At 38.1% G+C, this 24,267-nt stretch overlaps 2 protein-coding genes and 2 non-coding genes across 4 annotated transcripts; 1 reads left to right on the top strand and 3 right to left on the bottom strand.

Moving 5' to 3' along the window:
* Positions 1 to 1,384: 1,384 nt before the first annotated feature.
* snx15 (sorting nexin 15) lies at positions 1,385 to 8,241 on the bottom strand. The gene is given in 8 exon segments (XM_063901332.1): positions 1,385 to 2,187; positions 4,889 to 5,086; positions 5,708 to 5,881; positions 6,201 to 6,347; positions 6,350 to 6,494; positions 6,763 to 6,878; positions 7,115 to 7,271; positions 8,005 to 8,241. Coding segments are annotated over 8 exon segments (1,158 nt in total). The 5' UTR covers positions 8,104 to 8,241; the 3' UTR covers positions 1,385 to 2,065.
* trnal-aag (transfer RNA leucine (anticodon AAG)) lies at positions 2,387 to 2,468 on the bottom strand. The gene has a single exon. It is a non-coding gene; the product is annotated as a tRNA-Leu (tRNA).
* On the bottom strand, positions 3,258 to 3,339 carry trnal-aag (transfer RNA leucine (anticodon AAG)). The gene has a single exon. It is a non-coding gene; the product is annotated as a tRNA-Leu (tRNA).
* Positions 8,242 to 14,651: 6,410 nt separating the features above from the next.
* slc3a2a (solute carrier family 3 member 2a) lies at positions 14,652 to 20,411 on the top strand. Its single transcript, XM_063900742.1, has 11 exons — positions 14,652 to 14,810; positions 15,890 to 16,100; positions 16,188 to 16,372; positions 17,341 to 17,514; positions 17,638 to 17,732; positions 17,853 to 17,989; positions 18,474 to 18,583; positions 18,909 to 19,108; positions 19,200 to 19,274; positions 19,387 to 19,606; positions 19,698 to 20,411. Exons 2-11 carry the CDS (start codon positions 15,928 to 15,930, stop codon positions 19,826 to 19,828), a joined length of 1,500 nt encoding a protein of 499 aa, XP_063756812.1. The 5' UTR covers positions 14,652 to 14,810; positions 15,890 to 15,927; the 3' UTR covers positions 19,829 to 20,411.
* The last annotated feature ends 3,856 nt before the right edge of the window (positions 20,412 to 24,267 follow it).

Raw genomic sequence — 24,267 nt, 5'->3', positions numbered from 1 at the left:
ATCTTTTGCATCCCACTTCCTCTCTTTTTCTCCATCAACCCTTTCCTATTTTGTTGAAACTTTACCCCTCAAAGGCTGGAGTTTTTAGGATATAATTCAAAATGTGCACATTTGAACTCATCGAAAGAGTTAATAATATGGTATAATATCTGGAGTATCCCAGTAACATCCTAGCAGTGCAGGAATGTACGTTTACTCAAGATGGTACAATTGTAGTTACTTGTACTTACCTGAGTATTTCCATGTCATGCTACTTTATACTTCTACTCCACTACAATTTTGATTGGATCTGATTTACAGATTAAGTTACTTTACCTTACATTTAGATTATTAGAACAACATACTAACGAACCACATTGTGACATATGCTTTTAGGGCAATATCCAGAAGCAGTAAACAAAGTAAAAAAAAGTTAGCTTCACATTTAGGTGTGAACACATTAATGCATCAATAATCATACCGTCATTAATAATACATCATTCTTAAATATGTCATTAGGCTTAGCGAGTACTTTTGTACTTTTTAAGTGTCAAACCTTTTGACTTTAACTTAAGTAAGACTTTAAGGCAAGACTTTTACCTGTTTATCTTTGTACCTGTTGTACTGTATAAAAACTTCTTCCATCACTGCATATTAGATAATTGTATGAATAGAATCTACTGTGATGGATCTTGTAGGTTTTGTTCAACCCACTGCAGCGCACGCGATGGAAAGAGGAAACCTAGTGACAGGAAATATGAGGAACTAAAACAAGAACATACATTAGCATACAAACTGACAGGAAAAATGAAAAACACACACATATAAGATCAGTAATACAGATATACTATACAGACATCACCGCTACGACTGTCCCCTATACAGCACTGTAGGGCTTCTTTCACTATATGCAACATAAGAAGAACAGAGTTTTTATCTGATGATTTTCTAGCTGAAGTTCATCCACAATGTAAGTCCTTCACATCTACAGCTCAAGTTAGCAACTGCTAAGCTAAATTGCTGCTTTACTGTCAAAATTGCTCAAATGAGAAAAATGAATGTAACATTTAGCTGATTTACAGGTGGACAACACATGGAGTGAGGAGTTTCTGTACTGGAGTGTAGTTGATGTGATCTAATAGCAAACAGCCCCTCCCAGAGGAACAATCTTGCTATTGTAAAGCTGCAAAATCAGCATGATCTATTGGACTCTTGTTAGCAGCCAAAAGTACTTAAAGATACTGCAAAGAATGTGTGGTAGATGTATCAAATAGAATAGAATTAAAACACTAAAGGAAAGTACAAGCACCTCAACATTGGACTTACTGTAGTATCTAATTGTGTAATCTCACTTGTGTTACCTGCACCTCTTTACCTTCAACCAAGAAACAGATTCCTTATCGACTTAAATTAAGATCATTTTTATTAACAAAAACATTGTTTGTGCAAAATGCAAATTACTGATATACACATATAAATGTATTAAACAAGAAACCATTGTGAAAGAAAGGAATCAAACAAGAGAGAGATTAATGCTTTAAAGTAATATGTGTATGTTACTTTTAAATCCAACAGATTATGCACTACACAAAGGCAGCTAGAGTAGCAGTCTGCAGTGTAGTGTGTACCTCAAGAGTGTGTGTCTTCATTTATGTTTGTGCGTGTATGGATGTCACATACCTGAGCTTGTATGTCTTTGATCCTTATGTGTGACAGGGTAAATCAGTAAATAAATTACCTCATAAATGATTACATTTACGAGGTAATTTAACAGAAGTAGAAATAAAAGCCTTAATGAGTCAAAAGTTGTGCAGATTAATTTGAATGTGCACAGAAACTGAAAACATAAATATATACAAATGTATTTCTACAATGATTTACACAATTATTCTTGTTTGTTAACATCTATTTCAGTTTTCACTTTTCCTCTCTTTATTTTGAAATAAATATATTTATTTGTTTATTTTTCTAACTCTGTGCACATACTTTATGTTTTTGATCAAATAAACTGCACATTTATTTGATGATTGAGGCTTTTACTCACCATATGTGTGTGAACAGAATATATAGAAATGTGTGTGTGCTTCTAAGAGTCCTGTGTGTGAGTGTTTGAAGGCGAGGAATGCCTGTCCACCAACATCTCCGTGTGCTTTAGGTACTGAGCGGTCCTTCTCATCACGGACTCTCTGCGGATCGGATCTGCATCTCCTGGAGAAAGAGAAATGAAGACAAAGATGACTATTTTCAATAATATTGTGCGGTAATTGTATTAGTGCCCTGGGGTTGCAGATGCACAACGGCAAAGAGGACAAAGAGAAAAGAGAAGAGCTAAAGAAATTATACATTTTTTGGTGAAAACTCAAAAATACACTAATCTATCCACGACATTTACACTCAAAATGATTCTTGACAGCGGTGGGATTCGAACCCACGCCCCCGAAGAGACTGGAGCCTTAATCCAGCGCCTTAGACCGCTCGGCCACGCTATCATATACAAGCCCATATGTCACTGTCCGTCAACAAATAGCAGAGGGGGGTCGACGACTCTGCTGCCAGAAATAGATCACTGAGTCACTGAGAAGCACACAGTAACCATTGATAACCCATCAGGGAGTCGTCACGATAGCAGATACCACACATACTTTGTTGTAGAGAACACGCCACACGGCCCACGCCTGATTTACGATAACAAAGTACAGTGAATATTTCTCAGCCATTTATAAAATAATAGATAACCTCTTATCCAATTCTACCTACTGACTCCATGATCATTTAATCCCTTTTCATTTTTAGTTAGTACTACTTGATTCTATCTGGAGTTTTCTTTTTCTTCCTGCAGTTTTTCCACACTTACAAGACTTACAATTCATTTGAGTGGCAATTTGTTCTAAATACACTCGGGTCCACATACATTTTTACTTTCTGTATGCTCACGGTCAGCATATTTAGAAATCAGATATCCTTTATTAGTCCCATAGCGGGGAAATTTACAAATTAAAACTCATGTTTCAAAGAGACTGGTGTCGACATAGGGCACATTAGACCACTTTAGGTAGAGTTGATTAATTGTTTATACTGGAAAATCTGTTTAAAAATCGAAAAAGAAACCTGTTGCCATTAACCTAGCAATTATGAATATATCATGACATGCATTTCCCACAATCTTAAACACACATCAGAATTTTGACATGATTTTTAGCCGACGCACCAACATGAGAATGAAGGCTTCTTCTACAGTTTGAGATCTCTGAAAGCACACTAATGCTGAAAAAGCACTCTGGCAGCGGTGGGATTTGAACCCACGCCTCCGAAGAGACTGGAGCCTTAATCCAGCGCCTTAGACCGCTCGGCCACGCTACCCACAAGAACATGTTATCATGCAGACGAGCAAAAAAAAAAAAAGGTCTTTACCTAATGGATCAATAAGCCATCAATGAATAACTGATTTCTGGCAGAGCATTACTAAGTAATGGAACACAACAGCAGAGTTGATTTTAGGGTGAGGTCACATACTATGTGTGTATCAGCTGCGTGCAGTGCATGTGTCAGTGTGTGTGTTTGCAGCATATCAGAATATGCAATGCAGAGCAAATATGGTAAAGATATCATAGTTAAATGCACAATGTACGTTGAGGAGATGCACAAGCTTATTTTAACATAGAACATTTGTCACGCAAGTGCATGTCTGTTCCTATAGCAACAAACCTGGCTCATGCTTCATGCAGGAATGGGCATTCAGGTAAAAGGCCATATTAAAAAGGGTGCATTGAACACACAAGCCAGAATGTGAATAATAAAAGATGCAATATTATATGGATTATTTGGACATTGAAGAGATATTTGCTTATATTATATATAAGTATGCCATGATACAATTACAATTTGGTTCAAATCCATACACAAAGAGCTTTAACTAAATCAGTTACATTTATATCAACTCACACAAAAAATGAAAATATGATTTGAGAATTGTTGCACTGGGTTCTTCTTTTTTAGTTTGTAATGACAAAAGAATAAAAATAGAATCTCCGGTTCATTCGCTGCACCGCTACTAGGTGGCAGCCTGTTGCAGCAGCTCCCTGTTTGCTGTGTACAAGAAGGGGATGAGCCGACTCTATTTCCTGAGGAAGCTGAGATCCTTCAACGTGTGCAGCAAGATGTTGGAGATCTTTAACCAGTCTGTTGTTGCTAGTGCACTCTTCTTTACGGCCGTCTACTGGGGGGGGGGGGCAGCATCAGAGCCAGTGACACCAGCAGAATCAATAAACTGATCAGGAAAGCTGGCTCTGTCATCGGCATCAAACTGGACAATTTTGAGGCTGTGGTGGAGATGAGGACTCAGAACAAACTGTTGTCCATCATGGATAACCCCACCCACCCTCTACACCTGCAGCTGGACAGACAGTGCAGCTCCTTCTCCAACAGACTGCTCCAGCTCCGCTGTCACAAGGACAGGTACAGGAGAACATTCCTGCCCACTGCAATAACTAGCCTCTCTGTAAACTGGATTTAGCATGCACTCCTTCACACTTAACATTGTGCATTTACACTATATTGTTATTGCCTTTTTGTGCATTTGTGTATTTCATTTATATTTTGATTTTTACTTTATTATTTTTTAGTTCTAATTATTTGTATTTGTTTTGCCTCTCTTAGTATTTCGCTGCTGCAACGCAAACATTTCGCAGTTTGGGATAAATAAAGTACTTCTGATTCTGATTACACTTGTTAAAGTGCCATATTTCTCATGTTAAATGCATGTTTGAGTGTTTACAAAGGATGTCCAATTGGACTGAAAAAGTGACACATGCATGCCATAGGATTTTCAAAATAAGGATTGAATTAAATACTTTATGCTTTCCTTATCTCTCCCCCAACAACCCATATTCCTCAATCCCTCCAGACTCACCTTTGACTCCAGTGATCAGTGTATCCACCGCCGTCCTGTACCTGCGGATGGCAGAACTGAACTCTCCCTCCTTCTCCAGCTCCATTGCAGCTGTGAGCTCAGTGGCAGCTTGGTTTAGGTAACCCACGTCCCCTCCGTCCAGACTGGTTGGTGGCAGAGAGAATAAATCGGAGTAGTCAGTGCAGGAATTGGATTTATCTAGAAAGGAGAGGAAAACACAAAAAGAACCAGGAGAAACTTGTTAAAACTTGTAAAACTATAGCAAAAATAATCTAAAAAGTTACTTGATGATGATTTTTTCATGCAATAATGTAAAATATTGTCTGGGTCAAGCTGCTAAGATAGCTGTCCAACTTTCTGAAATGTTGAGAATATTGGCCAATCAGAGTGTGAACCCCAACATTTGTTGGCCAATCAGAGTGCAAGCTCCCACTTTCGCTTTTGAATGATCAATCAATTACATTTGTGGCCCCAACATTGGTCCAACATTTGACCAATCACGGAAGAGAAATGTTGAAGCATAGAAGGCGATGTTACAGCTCCTAATCTAGCGCCTTAGACCGCTCGGACATGCTACCTCCACCTACTCTGGAATACGTTTTGTACTAAAGAGTTATTTCATTGATTTGTAAAGTAGTTTTCTTACCATGAAACTCAATCATTAACCAAGCTTGAAGAAATAATTTCTATTCAAATACAATTTCATGTAAAAGCTTGTTTTTCTGTCTCTTGTGTTGCACAGCGTGGGGTCAGGATGTGACGGCGGGTCAGCTCATCATAAATGTACAATGCCACTCAGGCTATAAAGACTTGTTTCACCTTGTTTATAGCAGGGGTCAAAGACAGCCAAGTCATTATCAGTCAGAGGAGGAGGCCCTTCCTCTTTTGGGGATGAAGCGAGATCTTCTGCCACAGAATCAAACAGGGAGTCAAACTCTTCCTGGGACTCTTGTGATAGGGCGATTTCATCTTGGCATGGCTCGGGAAATGGAACTAAAGATGGAAACATGGACCAAAAGGTAAAAACGAGATTAATAAAGGAAGAAGTGCATGACAAATTTCTAGCAGATTTTTTCATTGGCAATGTCAATATAATTTTACATGAAAATAAATACAGTGAATCAAATGTAAAAATAAGCTACCTAAACATAATTACTGCTTTTTATTACAACAATTATTTGTTTTAAATGTCCTGTTGTGATAAAGAAACTTATTTATATATCTAAAAAACACAACATTTTATAGATTGTTTTTCAATTTGAGGTTAATGTATTCTTGCATGAAGTTTTTAAAAATGTTGTCCCCGCCGTACTTAGGTCATCCAGCTCCGTATCGCTGAGCTCCTCTTGTTCTTGTTCTTGCTCTTGTTCTTCACTCGGAGAGCCCCCCATCTCACTGTAAGCCTCAGCAGCCACCTCCGTTTCTCCCACCTCTAAACTCAGGTTGGTGCCCAGGTCCTGGGTAAGGTGGGAGCCTCCCTCCCCTCCTCCTCCTCTGCAGGTTCACAGTCTGAGGCCCTTCGCTTGGGGAGGGGGATGAGAGGGGGAGGCAGAGGCCCGGCAGTGGACAGAGGGGGGGCATCCAGAGGCCTTGTGACCTCACCGCCCTAAGAAATAGCAGGGGGGGAAAGGGAAAGAATGTGATAGATGTAGGGAGAGAGAGGAAAGAAACTTGATGATATCAAATTGGAGGCTAAAAATGTTTGGTGGCATTCTTTTTCAACCAATTTTCTAAGATTCTTTAGACCAGATAATACATTTAATAATCTAGATTGTTGAAATTATAAATGTCGCTGCAGCTCTGTCTCTTGGTTTGGCGTGTGTTTTTCACTAGGAATATCAGTTTAACCTCATGTGTGTAAGAGCATGTCTTACTCTGAAGAAGTCCTTGAGCTGTGGGCTGTTGTAGAGTGCAGGTATGCTGGTAGTAAATAGCAGCATGGCCTCTGTAGCTTTTCTCCTCTCCTCAATCACAGCTTCATCAAACCTTCCTGAAACAGAAACAGGTATTATTTTTAAAGTACTATAAATGGTGACTGTCGGTTAGTATAGGTCTCAACTGTGTGGCTGCCTTTGCAGTTGTGAAAGTATGTAATACGTTGAGGGGAAATAACACAAGAGTTCTTACAACATGCTAAGAATAGGCTAACTGAAGTGGATTGTGTAAGTTATTTATCCAGCCAATGCAACACATTCAGTGGTTTTATCACAAGTTTTGCCATTATACCAAAGACTTGTGCGCGGGGAAACGATGGGAACTCTTCCTCTTTTCTGAACAGGTTCCTGTGAGTGTAGGCCAACTCCCCGTGGAGCTTCTTCAGCTCTGAGAACCTCCTCCACACGACCACCTCCTTCACATCTTCCGGGTGACGCTTAGACACAAACTACAAATTACAGAGGAAAGAGGACTGATTATTTTTCTATTCAAGACACAGAAAAAACTTCTATATCAAATTGCAATTGAGTTGTCTTTCTCTGAAACTGTGTAGTATAATAACATGCGTTTATAGCCCAAATATATTCTGCAAGCCATAGTTTGTTATGATTGTGATTAGTGTCATTTCTTGGGAGTACAAAAGAGAATAAAAGACAAGAAATGCATGATTATTTATCCCCGGACATTAGTTCAATGAGTCATGGAGCCATTCATTTGTTTTGTGTTAATATAAGGCAGGCTGAAACTTTGAATCTATGAAGATATGATCCAATTTGATTGTGTATGCATGCCAGTGAAGACCACGGGATATTAGTGTGGTCATGGGGGGGGGGGGGGGGGCTGATATAACTCATGAACTGGATCACAAGTTCACCTCAGTGCTCTGTGTGCACTGCTGCCTGAAATAAAAGGCCCATTGTGTATTATCTGTCTACTGAGCTAGCTGCTTTGTTTTTATGACTAGCAGTGATGTGACTCCATTGTGTTATAACAAAACAAAGTCACTAACTTCTACTAAAAGATCAAAGAAAAATGGTACAACATACACGACAATATGTTGTAAGATAAATAATAAAACAGGAAGGCAGAGCACAGGTAAATTAGCTTAACACATGGTTGTTAAGTATGGTAACAACAAATATGTCTCTGTAGCTAAGGAGAGCTAAAAAGTGAAAACCAACCCTTGCAGACACTTTGTACTCGGTGTGTCCCTTCTCGTGTGTGCGTGGGTCGGTGACGGTGAAAAAACGGTAGTATTCATCTTTAGGTTTTCGTGACATGTCCGTTCCCGATAACGAAAGATAGAAAGCGTGTTTCAGCGGCAAAAGAGACAGGGCTGTCAAAGCAACAGTAACTGTCTGTTGTGATTTTGCCGTCCCTCCACGACGCACACTTCCTGATTAGTGACGTGTGCAAAATACGTGATTGCGTATGGTAGAGGCGTCAAAATTGGACTACAATTTAAGGCTTAATTATCTTGAATTTCTTTAAATACTTTTTCTCTATATTCTTAATACAATTTTTATAATAGTAAATATATATATATATATGTATGATTTTTTTTTTAAGTCCACCTACTGTTGATGCTGTATTAGTGAATGCAATTGTGTCCCCATAAATATTTCAAGTAGCCTACTTGACATACTGTTTTACAAATTGTTTATACCTTTGAACATTTATGCCATTCTTGCACACTAAATGTAAATAATATCCCACTTATGTATTGTGTTAGTTGTTTTTAGCCCTTCAATAGTGTTTTATTTGTCAGACAGTATACATACGTTTCTACACGTTCAACTTTTATATTTCCACTCTTTTAGTTCCATTTTATCTTCTATTTTGAGATGTTTATATTGCATAATTATGAATTGTATTTGCAAAAAAAATGTAAAGACCATTTTAATTCTCCAGAGGGCGCTAAAGGTTAATATCATTTACCCAGTGAAGTCTAATGCAGGGGAAATATAAATTTACACTAAATAAAAATACTGTACCATGATATTTCTAAAGAATGTAATTGATAATACCTCTTCTGATACAACCAATATACATCTGCATTCATAAATTCTGTGTTTATGTGTCAAAGATACTAAAATAAGAAAAGCAAAAGCTAGTCTAGGCCTCTCCCTGTTAGAGACAATACAACAAAGAGAGAACAACATTACTCTAATGCTGAGGAAGTTCCAGCTGTGCATTCATATTGTACAATATCCTTTTCATCTCTTTCCCAGGCTGTTCTTTATTTCCTATAGCTTTTCTCTTTGATATGGTGTTTTTGAGATCAGAGAGCCTTTCTCAACTTGACTTAAAATTACTTTTAAACAGACTGAACTTCTCAAACTATTCAGAAATTCTTTGTTATAGTGTTTGGTATTGTGTTGTCAAAACCTCCTGAAGGTCTAAAAAAGCCTTAGTTAGTATGAGATCGTTTCTAGCAGGCGGTCGCTCAAAGGTCACTGCCGCTGCTTTCTTCTTCAGGTAATTGCCAGTTAAATTGAAAGGGAAATGTGCAACACACACAAAGGAGGTAAATGTTTGATTTTAGATAACCTGTGCATCTGGTTTGGCATTAGTGATGTAAAACTGACTCGCTCAGGGACTGATGGAAGTCAAAGAGGATGGTTCAGGTTAAAGTTGAATGTGTTTTTATCAAAGGTTGAGTACTTTTACTAAAATACTCCTCTTAAGTATAATTTTGAAGCTCTTGTTTTTTAGTTGTGTAGTTTTATTCTCCACCATTGTCTATTCATTAGGAAACATTGTACTTTTTACTGCATTCGATTGACAACATTAGTTAGTTAGCCGATTTAGATCAAAAAGTATACACAATATAATTGACAAAGAATTTATAATAAACTTTATTGATCCGGGGGCTAAATCCACATTAATTGGTATTCCTGGTTCTTGTGTTCATATGACTTTTTACGCTTTTACATTATTACTCTTGTTTTAATCCTTATGTTATTGTATTTTATGCTTTGTATTTTTGCTAAAATGATCATGCTCTTACTGCTTTTCTATTTAGCACTCGTGTAATTTACCCACCATCGTTAGTGAGGACCTATTTCTGTACTTCCAAACAGACAGACGGCCTTATATGGATATGTTGGTGATCATATGGTATACAGATATAAATATTTTGTCATGTCATGTTCAAAATAGCAGAGGATGGTTTCGATCCATCGACCTCTGGGTTATGGAAAGAAAAGCCACAGAAGCCACTCTGCTTCATATGGGGGAGGGGGGAAAGAGAGAGATCAAGGCCTGTAAATGGGAGCATTTAGCATTCTTCTCACGAGGGCCACATTCTTACGTAACATGCAACCATTGTTTCCTGCTGACAGAAAGAGTTAGTGGTAGAGTGAGAGGGGGAAACGGAGTGAAAGAGATGAAGCAGTAAAAGTAGAGCAGGAAAGCTTTGGACGGAGAGGAAATTGTGTGTGAAGGAGAAGAAGATGAATGTGAACAGGGCAAAAGATCATTATAATGTGCTGATTTAAGATATATATAGAGTACAATTACACAAATATTCTTTAATTTGTCATGCAACTTGGCAATTATGTAATTTGTAAGGTTAATTTTGCCTGCAGTAATACAAGGGTGGGATTTTCATTGGTCATTTCTTTAGATTTAACCTATTTTATTGTCTTGTCAACAGGATGTTACATGTAGAATCTGCACAATGTGATTTAATCTTCAATATATTCTTGATGTATGTAGTGGTTACACTAATGCGATGAACTAATGTAGTGTCTGTTATGTCCTTTAGTTCTCCATTCACACCAGTAGAGCCAGATTGAACAGTCTCCTTTGTCTTTGGGAGAAAACTAGGCCACACAAAAAGAATGAAGCAAGAAAAAAGCATAATGAAGGGGCGAGAGACTCTAAACATAAAAATGTACAAGCAAGGCATGGTGTGTGTGCTTTAAGTACACCTACAATCATATCAGCGGAGCAATAAATTGACACAATATGTCAAAGTCCCAATGTGACTGCATACAAAGACATTTCCCTTGCAACTTCCTCTGTGAATGAATCACTAAATAACAGTGCTACATCATGGACTATAGATTTCCCCTACACTGTAGGAGTGCTCATTGCAGTGAGGCTGAAACAATGACATGAAAGCACAAGACCTCAACCAAACTGGTCTAAACTGGCTCAGGTCTGCTCTTTTTTCCCCCCAAGCTCACGCTGTCTTGCAAAAATAAACTCTCTCAGGGATCAGACAAGGCTTTACTGAGGCCCTGTGTGTATTCGTGTGTGTGTGAGTCCCTCTAGCCTTACAGACTGATTTGTTATAGAACAATGCAGGGAACTGTAGCACTAGAAGTTAACTTTAAGAATTTTAACCAAAAAAAGTAGTTTATTACCCATAATTGTGAACACTATTGCTGTATTTGTTTTTGTTTTGAGATCTGTGGAATAACATTGAATTTGTTTTACGAATTAGGATAAAGTAAGTGAGTTGGCTATATACCCCATTCTTCATACTTAAAAATGTGTATTTTCTCTTATTTATTCAATGGTTCATGACTATAAAACCCTTGCCATTGAAATGACTTAGAATGAGACAGTTGAACGTGGGAACATTTTCAAGGCTTTGAGTCCACAATCCAGTTTAATTCATACCTTAAGACGATCGCTTTTTGTGCTCACAGTTTTCTCAAATGCTATTGAGGCATTGTCTAAAACTGATTTTGTGAATTTGGGAGAAATCTACAGAAGCAGTAAGTAAGTGAAATAAACCATAATGGAAGCAACTAGCCCCAAACATGTTTTGCCTGAAGCGTCCTGCCTTAACTAATATCCACAGTAAGCAGTTGTGTCTTTCTGAAACTGCTCGTGATGCACAGTAATCCCTGACTGTTCCCCCCTGCTGACAAATATGCATCAACTTTGCCCTCCTTTCCTTTCTCTCTTTTTGGTACATGCTTGCCGATGGATTTTGTGATACTGTCCCCGCCTTTACTGCAAAAACCACACTGGCCTTACAAAAGAGTACAATTTTTGTGTCCTCAATTGATTTATCTCCATTGTTTTTGCAAAGTTGCACCCTCTCTTAAAGTATTAAATGCTGCTTGGATCTGTTATTGCTACTAGTTTGTGAAGATGTGAAGACTCAACAGACAACACCATTGCTCTTTCTCTGTATTGTGTTTCCTTTAATACTCGTGACCATGTTCCATTCCAAATATTGTAGCGATTTTAGTTACACCCATCAACTCATAAACATGTTTTCACATCCCCTGCCCCCTCCCCTCTTTATGTCTGTGTTTTCTCCCCTTCATTTTCGCTCCTCCTCCTTTCAGAAACAAGTTTACTTTAAAGTAAGTTTACACATACATGGAATTTCCTTCAGTGTGTCATGTTGTATGCATGGTCACTTTAAAAGGAATTTAGTTAAAACTAAAAAGAAACTATTTTAAACTAATGTAATGTAAAAGCTGTAACAAAAATGTCAGATATGAGGAAATAAATACACACAAAAGTAAAGTAGGAACAGGACAAAGGATGTAGGAGAATTACTCCTGTTTTCTGTCTTTTCCTCTTGCTTATTGTCCTCAAATGTCCTAATATAGATATCTCTACAAACATTGTTCCCTAATTTGTCTTTAAAGTCAGAAAAAGTTGGTCAAAAGAGGAGTTGTTGATGAATAAAGGTCTGAAACTAATAATCCATTATCTTTTCTGGATCAACAGCACAGAGTGTTCACTTCAGCTAGCAATCAACAGCTCTGTTACAACTTGTCTCTGACAAACACATGTGTGCTTTACCGGCCGGGCTAAAAACAGAAGCAGATGGTGTGTGTCTGAGTTTGTTTAGAGGAGAGCGATGGTACCAACCATACAATGCAAAAATAGCTTCTAAACACGAGTTAAGGGACTATATTTAGTTCTACAACTAAAAGGACATCATTAACGCTCAGTATGCATAATTATAGAGGTTAAATTATGTCAAAGAACCACAAATAGACACACAGCAGCCCATAAACCCCCACTCCATATCATGGAACAATTGTTCTAGACATAATTTGAGAACTTCTCACATATAATGACGTCACGTGTCCCAAGAATGATATATTACTTTACTATAAAACCCAATAACATGTGTTTTTATCATCCAAGACAATCTGAGACTAAACAAGTACATGCAGGAGCACACAACAAACACACAATGCAAACGTTACACCAGTAAAGTAGTAGAGGGTGTTACCAAAATTAGCCAGGTAAAGATGTTTACAGTTGGAAAGTTGCAAAAACAAAATGATAACCTTCTCAAATTTGACAAAAGAGAGATTGCACACGGTCCTTTTCTGTTTGTCAACATGTTCACACTCTTCTACGTAATATATATATATAATTACCATAAATATCAATAATGTACACACTTTAACATACATATGCAACCTGTAATATGCCACACTACTTTATATCATAGAGATTCTGTGTATGCGTTTTTCCTAGAAGTGTGCTGCTGCTGTAACTCTATGAAGGTAAACAACAGCTGGAGAAGGCTTTAGGGCAGAAGCACTGAAGGAAACACTGACCAAGCAAAAGTAAACAACCTGACATAATGGAGTTTTGACAAAGTATTTCTAGAGCCAGATAGGATAAATGTATATTGTGGGCCTGTTTTTGTTGCTGTAATTCATATCATGTTTAAAAATATAGATATTTTATTGTATACTGTGGGAAAAAATCAACAAAAAACATACATCTTCCTGGTCATCATTTACTAAAAACACTCACATTTAATCAATTGCTTGAAAACCATCCAAATCAATCTTTTTTTGTCTATATATTTGACTTTGAAAAACTCAAAGAGGATTATAAAATGTTATTTATTCAATGATCTGCTTGATAAAGCAGCACTGTTTGTTATCCACCAGAGAACATTGGAAGAAAACCTTACTTTGTGTTGTATTGATGATGACTATAGTGAGAGCATGATGGGAAGTGGAGGTTAAATTATATCAGTGAAGAACAGAAGGGCAATCTCCATTAATCAAAAGATTAAAGGCCTCTCCATAACCCTGCAGTAACCCATTCAATACAGTCAATACCTCCATCGGCTGCTCTTCATTATGCAACTGATTATATTATCGCTACGAAACGTTTGCATAACCAAACGCTATAGATCATTAATTTCAACTGAACATTTTCAGGCTACGCAGAAATTTGTAGCATTATGAATTCCCCCTATTAAAATTGCATTTCTTATCTGAAGTAGTAGCTACAGGGTACATTTTAAATCGTTTTAATGATTATTCCCAAAGGAAATGCACATAAAAATCAGTAAATAACATTATGGAATTAAATTAAAAAATACTGTAAGAAAAGGTGTAGACTAAAGCTTAATATCATCTTTTTACACTGCATATATGTAGGCAAACTTTTACTGCTAGATTCACGCTATACAAACCAAGTTACAAACATTTCACATCTAATTGAAAATATATTTAATAAGCAAAGCTAAATTGTATATATGTTTGCCACTTTTCTACAAACTACAGCAAAGGTCAAAAGTGTGTAAAGACAGACACAGTACACATAAGATTTAATGATAATGTTGACATTATGCAACACATCCAAACATATGTGGATTGTACATTATAATAGACAAAGAGATGTCAAATAAGATAAAATAACCTGGTCTGATAATATTGAAATTACTGTTGGTCTGTAGCATGAGTGTAGCCAAATGTGTGTGTGTGTGTGTGTGTGTGTGTGTGTGTGTGTGTGTGTGTGTGTGTGTGTGTGTGTGTGTGTGTGTGTGTGTGTGTGTGTGTGTGTGTGTGTGTGTGTGTGTGTGTGTGTGTGTTTTGTGGGAACAGATAGAGCGATATTATTGGGTAGTCCATCGGTAGGCGGGGAAAGTAGAGCGACTACAAGAGCTAGACTCAAACCGGATTAGAATTGAACACAGGATTATCGATTGAGAAACAAGGGAAACATACAGCACGGACCCTAGAGCTTTTTACAGGTAAGGTAGAAACCACGTTATCGAGTTTGTTGCCACAGAACAAGCTCAACACTTAAACTTCAAACGCTTTAGAAATAGAGTCATCACTGGAAGTATTGCAGCCTCGTGTGGCAGCAGATGACGCAAGGTTGGATTATATTTCCTCACAAAGTAATCGATTTTACTATGACAAACAAAGCAGACGATCCGGTTAGGGAGTTGTAAAACTACTATTGAACGACAGTGTTCAACAGCCAACTTCCAGTATAATGAATAAAACATCACTTTATTGACAAAATAACATAAATAGTCGGAATTGTTAGCCATTCATGCTAGTTCGCCGACTATCTGGTTGTATTGTGAATGTTATTTTTATTTCCGTTTATACCGTTTATTGTAAATTACGTGAAGGCATAATGTACACTCTGCTGTTCCAACTGTTGAACACACATACGACTCGTAACAACCCGTTTAAAGAGATGTCTACCCAATGCCAGTCCTTTTTTTTTTTAGAGCAACACATGCTATAAATACAAAGAGCAGTGTTAATAAGATAAGTTTAAATTGCTGAGGTAAATTTTCTGAACCTTTTTTCATGTACTTGCTCCGAAAACTGAGCTAGCTTTAGCTCAACAGGCTACGAGTTAACCTTATTTTTGAGGTTAATTAGCCACACCGGTTTAGTATCTGCTCATGAAATAATCTAAAGTGCATTATCAGAGAACTTTTAATATTGTCCGTAGACGGGCTTTGGCATTATTCAACTATATGTTTCATTAGAAAGCTAAAAAGTGAGACATTAGGGTTACACTTTAAGGTTAACAACAGCATTAGACGAAACCTTCAGAGTAGGGATTTATTAAATAAAAAATTAGAGAAACTATGTATCTGAAACGTGACCTACTGACTGACACAAACTATTTAATGTGAAGTGTTGCTTTCACATCTTAACTGGAAAGTTCTCCATGTAACAGGTGTTGGGACTAAGAGTTCAATTAACATGTTCTTTCTCATTTCTAATTTTGGGCTTTCCAGAGAAACTAAGGCTTCCCTGGAGAAATAACTCAACAATCTTTATCTGTACCTCCATCTCTATAAAGGAATAGGATTCAACCATGACTAAGACACAGAGATAGACATGAAGGAAGTGGAGCTGCGGGAGATGGACCCTGAGAAGCAGCCGATGACCGGTGATGGCCAGCCTGCAGGCGGAGAGAAAAATGGCACCGTGAAAGTGAAGGTCCCGGATGAGGAGGTTGCCTTCACCGGCCTGTCCAAAGAGGAGCTGATGACGGTTGCTGGAACTCCAGGGTAAGATAAGACACAAAAAAACCCAAAACAAGTCTTCTATTGCTATCATATTTTTGTATTTACCCCAATCTTATTCTTTATATACAGATGGGTGAGAACCCGTTGGGTGCTTCTGATCCTCTTTTGGCTGGGCTGGGTTGGTATGCTGGCTGGCGCAGTAGTGATCATTGTCCAGGCCCCTCGCTGCAAGCCCATCCCGGAGATGAACTGGTGGAACGAAGGACCTCTGTACCAGATCTCTGACTCTGAAGCTTTCGCTGATGGACTTCTAGGTAGAGTACTTTATTTTTGATAGGGCTGCAAGATATCAGGAAATGGCAATTATACCTGTTATACCCGAGTAGCTGTTATTGATCAAAATCATCTTTTCTTTTGCCGAAAAACAATATATCCTGCTGCTCTAATGTTCACGTTAGAGTCAGACTTACAGTATCTTTAGTGTGTGGACTGGCCGTGATGTTGTAATTCACAAAGGATAAGACTTGTGACAAAGTCTTGAGTTTCCTTCGTTCTGTGTGGCCTGTTTCAGCTGACCTGATACCAAACTGCTGACAAGGCTGACAAAGTGTGACTCATGGTCTAAAGGACATAAAAAGGCTACGAGTCACTTCTTTAATTTTTCTCCTCACATTTTAAATGTCGAGGCTGTACTTTTTGTTTAGTTTTCTTTTAAAGATACATATTTTTCTAGGTTTTAGATTTTTATTTCACAAAAGTGATTTAAAATATTACCTTTCAGAGTTCTTCTTTTTTCTTCACATTTCACTAAACAACGCAGTGTAAATAATTTGCCAAAACTTTCCGTTTTAGATTTATTGTTCTCCTACCATTCAATAACTGTTTTTCAAGGTGAAGGAAAGACAGGTTCTGCTGCTCTCCTTAAAAATAATTACTTGACAGCACTCGGGTTTCCAGCAGGCCTTGGGCTGAATTCCAACAACCACACGTGACTAGTTGGTGTTTTCTCACACAAGGCCCTGGTTGTGCTCAGACTTCACATGGCCAGCAGAGGGTTTTTTGGGGGATGGGGGGGGGGGGGGGTCATTCACATGCTGCTGCCTTGAGTCAATAACTCACTAAAAGTGCAGCATTTTTTACTTGGCTGTCTCCCAACTCATCAAAATGTCTCTCCAGCCTTTTTTCGTCTCTTTCTATGTCCCTCCTACCCTTTACAAATCAACTCCCTGTCTTTTTCAAATGTGAAAACTCACTGACACAGCCTCCCTGTTCCTCTTTCTAGGCGTCGAAGCAAGGTTGGACGAAATCAACAAGCTGAAGGTGAAAGGCCTGGTTCTTGGCCCTCTTCACACCATCCAGGCCAATATTCCAGCCACCCTGAATCTTAAACAGATCGACCCCACCAAGGGAAATCAGGAAGCCCTGCTCGCTGTGCTAGAAAAGGCTCACAAGAAGGGTAAGTCATCATACTACTGTAATCTGATAAATGGCTGTCAAATCCTAATTTTATGAATCACTAACTCATTTTTAATTGATATTTAGAGAATAGCATCTGACTTTTTTGTACTTCTCCCCTCAGGGCTTTCTGTGGTGCTTGACCTGACACCAAACTACCTGGGAAGCGCTCCCTGGTTCACCTCTGGTGACGTCGAGGAAGTGATGGAGAAAGTTAAGGTATGTTCCGTGATCCTTTTTATTCAGTAACTTAAGCGTGCAAAACTGCAATATTAAGTGTTCTCCATGTTGGTAACTGTTCCGCCTTGCTGTGGCTAAAGTGTTCATGTTCTCTTCCAGGATGCAGCGGAGCACTGGCTGAGTTTGGGAGTTGATGGCATTAAGGTATCTGACCTTACTTCGGCAGCCAACACTGTTGAATGGTCCAAGTTCCAAGCTGCTGTCGAGGGCAACCGCACTGAGGAAACCAAGAAGAAGTAAGTACTTACTTTAATTTTGCATGATTAAAAATTCTGTGCAGGAACGCTGATGGTTTAATTTTGAAGATTTATGAATAACCCTAGCTCTAGCTGGCAGCATCATCAGAAGTTTACTTTCACCTCCAAATTGGGACAGAAAAATCTTAAACTAGTTGGGAAAATAATTTTCAATACATTGTAAGATGTCAGCATAACCATGGCAATGTTTCTTGAGGTTGAGATTAAAAGCATTCCAGTGCTGCAGGGGTCTGTAGGTGGGGAAGGGAGCTGGCTCAACAAGAGAGGCAGTGGCGCTTTACTCTCTGTTTTGAAACGACACCTTGTGGCGGGTTCAAGGAATTACCCTATCTACTTATATAGAATAATATCTGAGTTGTCTTTTGCTGATACAATATTTAAAAAATGATGCCATAATTAAGCATTTTCTGCTGTTAACAACCAGTGTCGACTGTGTAATCTTACCACTTTGTGTTTCTCTCAGGATGCTGATGGGTGTGGTTAAAGGTTTTTCGGCTGTCCAGTTGTCTCAGCTTGTTAACACCACAGGTGTAGATCTGGTCCTGTCTGACCTGCTCAGCAGCAACAACGAAGGTATGTCCTATTTGTCCTCAATAATTACATGTTTTAAAGTGTTATCTTTTTTATTTTCTGTCTGGTTTGTGGGTCAGTCAGTTAAACCAAGCAAGAACGCTGTACAACAATCATATTATCTAGCATACACATTTCAAGACCTGTTGCACTTTGTTCCATTTTATGTGGTGCAAGAAAAAATGAACTTAAAGCTAACATACCTAGCTTAGTATTGCTCTGATTTAGTTTGAAAGGATAGCATTTTATGTCAGTGTTAATGTCAGTTTTTGTGTGAAAACAACCAGACTGTGCACTGCAAGAGATAATTGTATCTGAATATGTGCAGGTGCGCAGCGCATCATGGCCATGAACACCCTCAACGCTCAGCAGAGGAGTCTGGGCTGGGCTCTCGGTGCCGCCCAGGATGACCAGCTGTCCAAACAGGCCTCAACTTCTGGCCTGATCCGGCTCTACCAGCTGCTACTGTTCACCATGCCTGGAACCCCCGTGTTCTCCTACGGAGACGAGATTGGCCTTCAGGCAGTTGTAAGCTACAAAATGAGATGATCAAGTTTTTTTTTTATTACCTCACAGCTGTTTCGGAGTGTAATGTTTTTCTTTTGCGTTTACTTATCAGGGATCAGAATCACCAAAAATGGTTTGGGACATAGAGAAGGAACCTGCAGAAGGAGCCGTTAATGAGACTGCTGAGGTAAGAGTGTGTTCCTACATTTAAAATGAGTTCATTTTAGATTAGACTTTCATTTTAGCTAGTTTACAGGCTGTGCTCTAGTTCAACATTTCCTCAATTGTCACATTTACAGGCTCAGCGAAAGGAACACGTTGCTGTAAGGAAGTGGTTCAGATCCCTCAGCGAACTGCGAGGCAAAGAGCGCTCCCTCCTCCATGGCGACTACTACCCTCTCTCCTCTTCGACCTCCTCCCTCTCTTTCCTCCGCGTGTGGGACCAAAGTAAGAGGTACATAACGGCGGTCAACTGGGGAGCAGCACCTGAGACGCTTGCCTTCAAACTGGAAGCTACAGGCAAGTTCAGCAGAAATATTTAGTTGAACACTGACATAAAATCCAACCCTGTATTGTGTATTATTTAACCCCATGATCTTTCTTCCTGCAGAGGGTTTAGAGTTGCCAGAGACGGCCATGGTGACGCTGTCGACGGATGAAGCTCTGGAGACAGACACTACAGTCACCTTGGACAAATTTGTCCTGGGAACCGGACAAGCTGTCCTGCTGCAGTTCCCCTAGATGGGCTTAAGATGGAGCCAAACTATAGAAAGCTATGCACACATCACTTGTTTTAAAGAGAATCTGAAGTCAGTCCTTATCCTTAAAAATAAGATGACATAGTCAAAAGATTGAGAATTTCTTTTGACTTTTTAAAAATAATTAGACAAAATTCTCAAGTCAGAACATTAGTAAACTGGGTCAACGAAAGTCTGCCATTCCACATGTTGGCCAGTACAAACCCAGGTAAATGTTTCTGGTTTTTAACACGCATTTCAGTTTTTTTTTGTTGTGCTGGGACAAAATGCAGCCACTTAAGATACGCACTGAGCATTCTATATTTTGTGATCCTTTAATGTTGACAACAATGTCCAGATATGTGAAGACATTCCATTTTTTGTTCTTTGGGCATTTCTTTGGCAGGCTTTCTGTTGTGTTTTTATTTTAAATTTAAAGAAATTCATTTTTAGTGACAGTTTTTCTGTCTTTTTAACATGGATGGTGACTCTGAAGTCTTTTTAAAGTGCTATTAAAAAAAGTTTTGTGACTGGCAACAATTCTGACACATGAACGGAATTGAAATAAACAGAACTGTAGCTACCTACTCTGCGTATGCCTCATGTTTATTTTTATATGCGACTACATTCTCATAAGAGTGAGTTCTTTGAGACTAAGATAATATCAGATGAGACGTTCACTATTTTCAGTACGTACAGGTGTGTGTAAGTATGTCACAGATGTTAGCAGAGGAAGCGTGTCTCTATATTTTATCAGCATCACGGATGGGTTTCATCGGCACATTGTACTTGACTGTAAAATGTATGCTCTGCTACGAGTTTCACTGAAGGTGTTAAAGTAATACTGTCATAAACCCAGAGTTTAATGTCATATTTTAAAACTGGCATAGAAAATGTAAAATGGTTTTTAGATACCTCGCAATATACCTCTTGAAATGCAGCATGTGCGTTGCATGGTGTCTGAGAACATTCTCATAAATGATGTGATTATAAACAAACTTTCTGTAAGAATAAGTGTTGACATCACATGGATGAGTGAGCAATTTTGTCAACACTAAAACATCGTCTCTGTACGAACTGTGTTTCCCACAGATGTTTTTATAAATGAATGATAATAGATAGGAATATTGGGACTCTTCAATTGCTACATCCTTTTTGAGAGATTGCCTGTGTGATTGAAAGCAGCTATTTCTTTCTCAACATTATTGCAGTGGATTTTCGGAACTGTTTTAGCTATTGTTCAGCCGGCGACACAGAAGTACAGCTAAAAAACAACACACTGTAAAACATCAAGTTTGTATCTTTATCAACAAGCAGTCGAAAAACACAAGATTATGATACTTATTTTACTCCGGTATGAACTGGAGTCCAGCCTTCTCTTTCGCATGCTGTTCAAACGACTTGATATTAGACCGTGATTCTACTGTTATTAGACATGAAAAGCAACTAAGTATGTGTTACTAAGAATCTTTTTAAAGTACTTCTAATTTGGACTTTTTCAATTCCTCTTACTGCTTCTGCAACACTCCACTGCACATCAGACTGAGCTATACTAATGAACTTTATCTGGCAACTGTATTACTCATTTCAACATTTCAAATACACATTTTGAGATAATATTTCAGATTAAGCACCTCAACAGTATATGAAGTAGTTAAAGTTAGCTGCATCTCAACCAGCTAGTATTCAACAGTAAAGTGTTTCTCACACATTAATTAAGGCATCATTAATAAAACATGTATTATTCTACATAATTATTATTACGACTCTGAAAGGGAGATTTCTGCACAAGTACTTTCCACTTTGATACTGCAAAATGTTTGACACCACACAATATAAGTCAACTATTTAAAAACTAGCCATCAAACTTAAAATTGTATTTAATGGAATTCTGACAATTTATGCTTTATATGTTCAGTTTTAAAACTGTAGATTTCAGACCAGTTTCATCATACTCTTATGCATAATGTAATCTCATACAACCTGGCAATTTCTCATTTAAGTACTTTAATTTAAAATCATCCTTTTGATAAAAATGTCCTTTAACAGTTGAAACTCAGGTTGATTCTAAGAGTTTCTTGGGGTCTTGGTATAATACAGAGCCGCTGTGGTATCACAGGGGAGGTTTGAAGTTGCTGATACCGGGAATCAGAGCCCGTCTCAGCGACTCACCCCACGCCGCTGTGAAACCCAACCACCGTCTCACCCACCATGCACACTCATGACTAACTCTCAGTCTGACTCTGACACACACCTTTTACATCACGGTGAAATGAAGATACCTGACCTTTCATCAGCTTTCACTGCAGACACAAATTATTTTTTACACTGAAATAATGTACTCTTACATATTACTGCACATTAGATATCCATGCGATTGAAACTACATATTTTATATATTTAAAAGGCAATCATAAAGCCCTTCCACTCAACACTTACCTCATTATTTTGTATAGATTTCTATTATGAATATATATATAAAAAATGCTTGTTTCAAAACATTATTTTAGTAAGCTTCATATTGAGGATCTTGGACTTTTTCAAAGGAATTTCAGGTCTTAAAATATAAACTCCTATATCTTGAATTTAACGATTATTGTCATAAGCGTCACTTCTGTGTTGCGTTAACAGGGCTGGATTCATTATTTCACGGGTCCTGGTACAAGGAATGAGCTCATGGGCGTTCTTTTTATGGCTTTATACAGCAAAGAAAAACATACTACAACACTGGAAATCACCAGACTTGTCTTTCAGGTAAAGCTCCGAAGACCAAACTTGAGCATTTAAGAAAACTCTGTTGTTTTTTCTATACGAGGTTTCAATCAATTTCACTGATATTTCTCATTTTCCACAAGACCCCCTCAAGTACTTTTTATTCCCCTGAATAATCAATTGTACAAACTTCGTTTTGTTTTGTCAGATGGAACATTTCGCATTACATCGGTACCCACTCAGTGCATTGTAGTTTCACAATACTTGCTTTCTAACTGGCCCTTTTTATGTATTTAACTTAAATAAATTAGGGACCATTCAGAATTTAAGCATGAAAATTAAAAAGAAATACCAACCTCCCACCAAATATTGCAGAGAAGAAAACCCCCTCCTTGACGCAATTTTTTAAAAACATTTTTGTGTACAACATTTGTGTTCACCATCTTGCCAAAAGTTAGATGAGAACTGAACTCTCAGCTCAAAGCTATAGCCTCTGTGTGGTTAACTAAACGTAGCATAAAGACTGTGAACAGAGGTAGTTATCTGCCTGTCTGTACGGCTCACTGATTCCTCTCTTTATTTCTCTTTTCCTTCTTCCCTTATCCAAACAGCTACCTCTGTCATGCTATCTACTTCTCAGTTAGCCGGCCTTGACTCCAAGGTATGATTAGCTTAAAATGATAATTTTGCTAAACTACGCCAACTGGTTGCCTGCTTATGCAACATATTTACTGTCAATAAAATGAAAGTTGTATTTATTTTTTTCATCCAACTCTTAGCAAGGAATCCAATAAATGTGAACATTATTATTTTTTTATTTCCAAAACTATGTGTGTGTCGGCAACTTGACTGGGATCTAAACATCCACCTTCAGCTAACTCCTTCTCCGTTAGTCAACCTTGGACCTAAATTTGTATATTTCTCTGAGAATTTGACCCACGTATTAAAAAGGACATCTTAAAGCAATATTTTGACACTTTGGAAATATATTTGGTAGGTAGGTGAGTAGCTTAGCATGAGCCAATGATATATTTATTTAGCTTAAAAGACGGCAAACAGCAACAATGGATTCCTTGGATCTGTCTAAAGCCAATACAATTTACCTTCCCACAAATTAGGCTTACGTAGCACCACATATCTGTATGTGGACAGGGCCAGGTTATTTGTTTCCCCCTGTTACTCGTCTTTGTGCTAAGCTAAGCTTGCTGTAGCTACCTGCTGCTTGCTGTAGCTACCTATTTACTGCTGAAACTCAAAAGTTGTATTGGTTTTCTCATTCAACTCTGAGCAAATAATCAAATGAATGTCTTAATTTGTATTTTACTTTTCCCAAAACTATTACATGAATGGGACCAGGACTTCCTAAAATCCACCTCTCCTGCCAACTATTCCATTACTGGAGCTGCAACTCAAGGTATGTTAAAATGTGAATCTATCAGGGAATGGGACACAAGTTTAAACTAAATAGACTTCTTTGAGAAATATGAAAGATATAATGATTATCTGACTCGTTGCATAGAAATTACAGAAAAACAGACCTTATTTTAAACTTTCCCCAAAATTAGAACAAGGCTTCTCAACTGCAGCTTTTTAATGATCCTTTTATATGAGATTTGAAAGTGCAAATGTCCACCCGTAAATAGAAATTTAAGGTGGATTATTTCACATAACTAGCCTCAGACCTCTGCAAATGTAACATAATATCTCCTGGACAAACCGCTTTCCAACTTT

Source organism: Eleginops maclovinus, chromosome 14 (assembly GCF_036324505.1).
Source record: "Eleginops maclovinus isolate JMC-PN-2008 ecotype Puerto Natales chromosome 14, JC_Emac_rtc_rv5, whole genome shotgun sequence".
In the NCBI taxonomy this organism is placed as follows: domain Eukaryota; kingdom Metazoa; phylum Chordata; class Actinopteri; order Perciformes; family Eleginopidae; genus Eleginops; species Eleginops maclovinus.
The sequence above is the reverse complement of the archived record's forward strand: the minus strand, read 5'-3'. Positions and strand labels throughout refer to the sequence as shown.

What these genes read in the sequence shown, in the direction of transcription:
- slc3a2a (XM_063900742.1), top strand. Translation starts at nt 15,928, where the DNA reads ATGAAGGAAGTGGAGCTGCGGGAGATGGACCCTGAGAAGCAGCCGATG. An exon ending in ACTGAGGAAACCAAGAAGAA is followed by an intron (nt 17,990 to 18,473) that starts GTAAGTACTTAC and finishes TGTTTCTCTCAG; the next exon opens with GATGCTGATGGGTGTGGTTA. An exon ending in GCTCAGCAGCAACAACGAAG is followed by an intron (nt 18,584 to 18,908) that starts GTATGTCCTATT and finishes GAATATGTGCAG; the next exon opens with GTGCGCAGCGCATCATGGCC.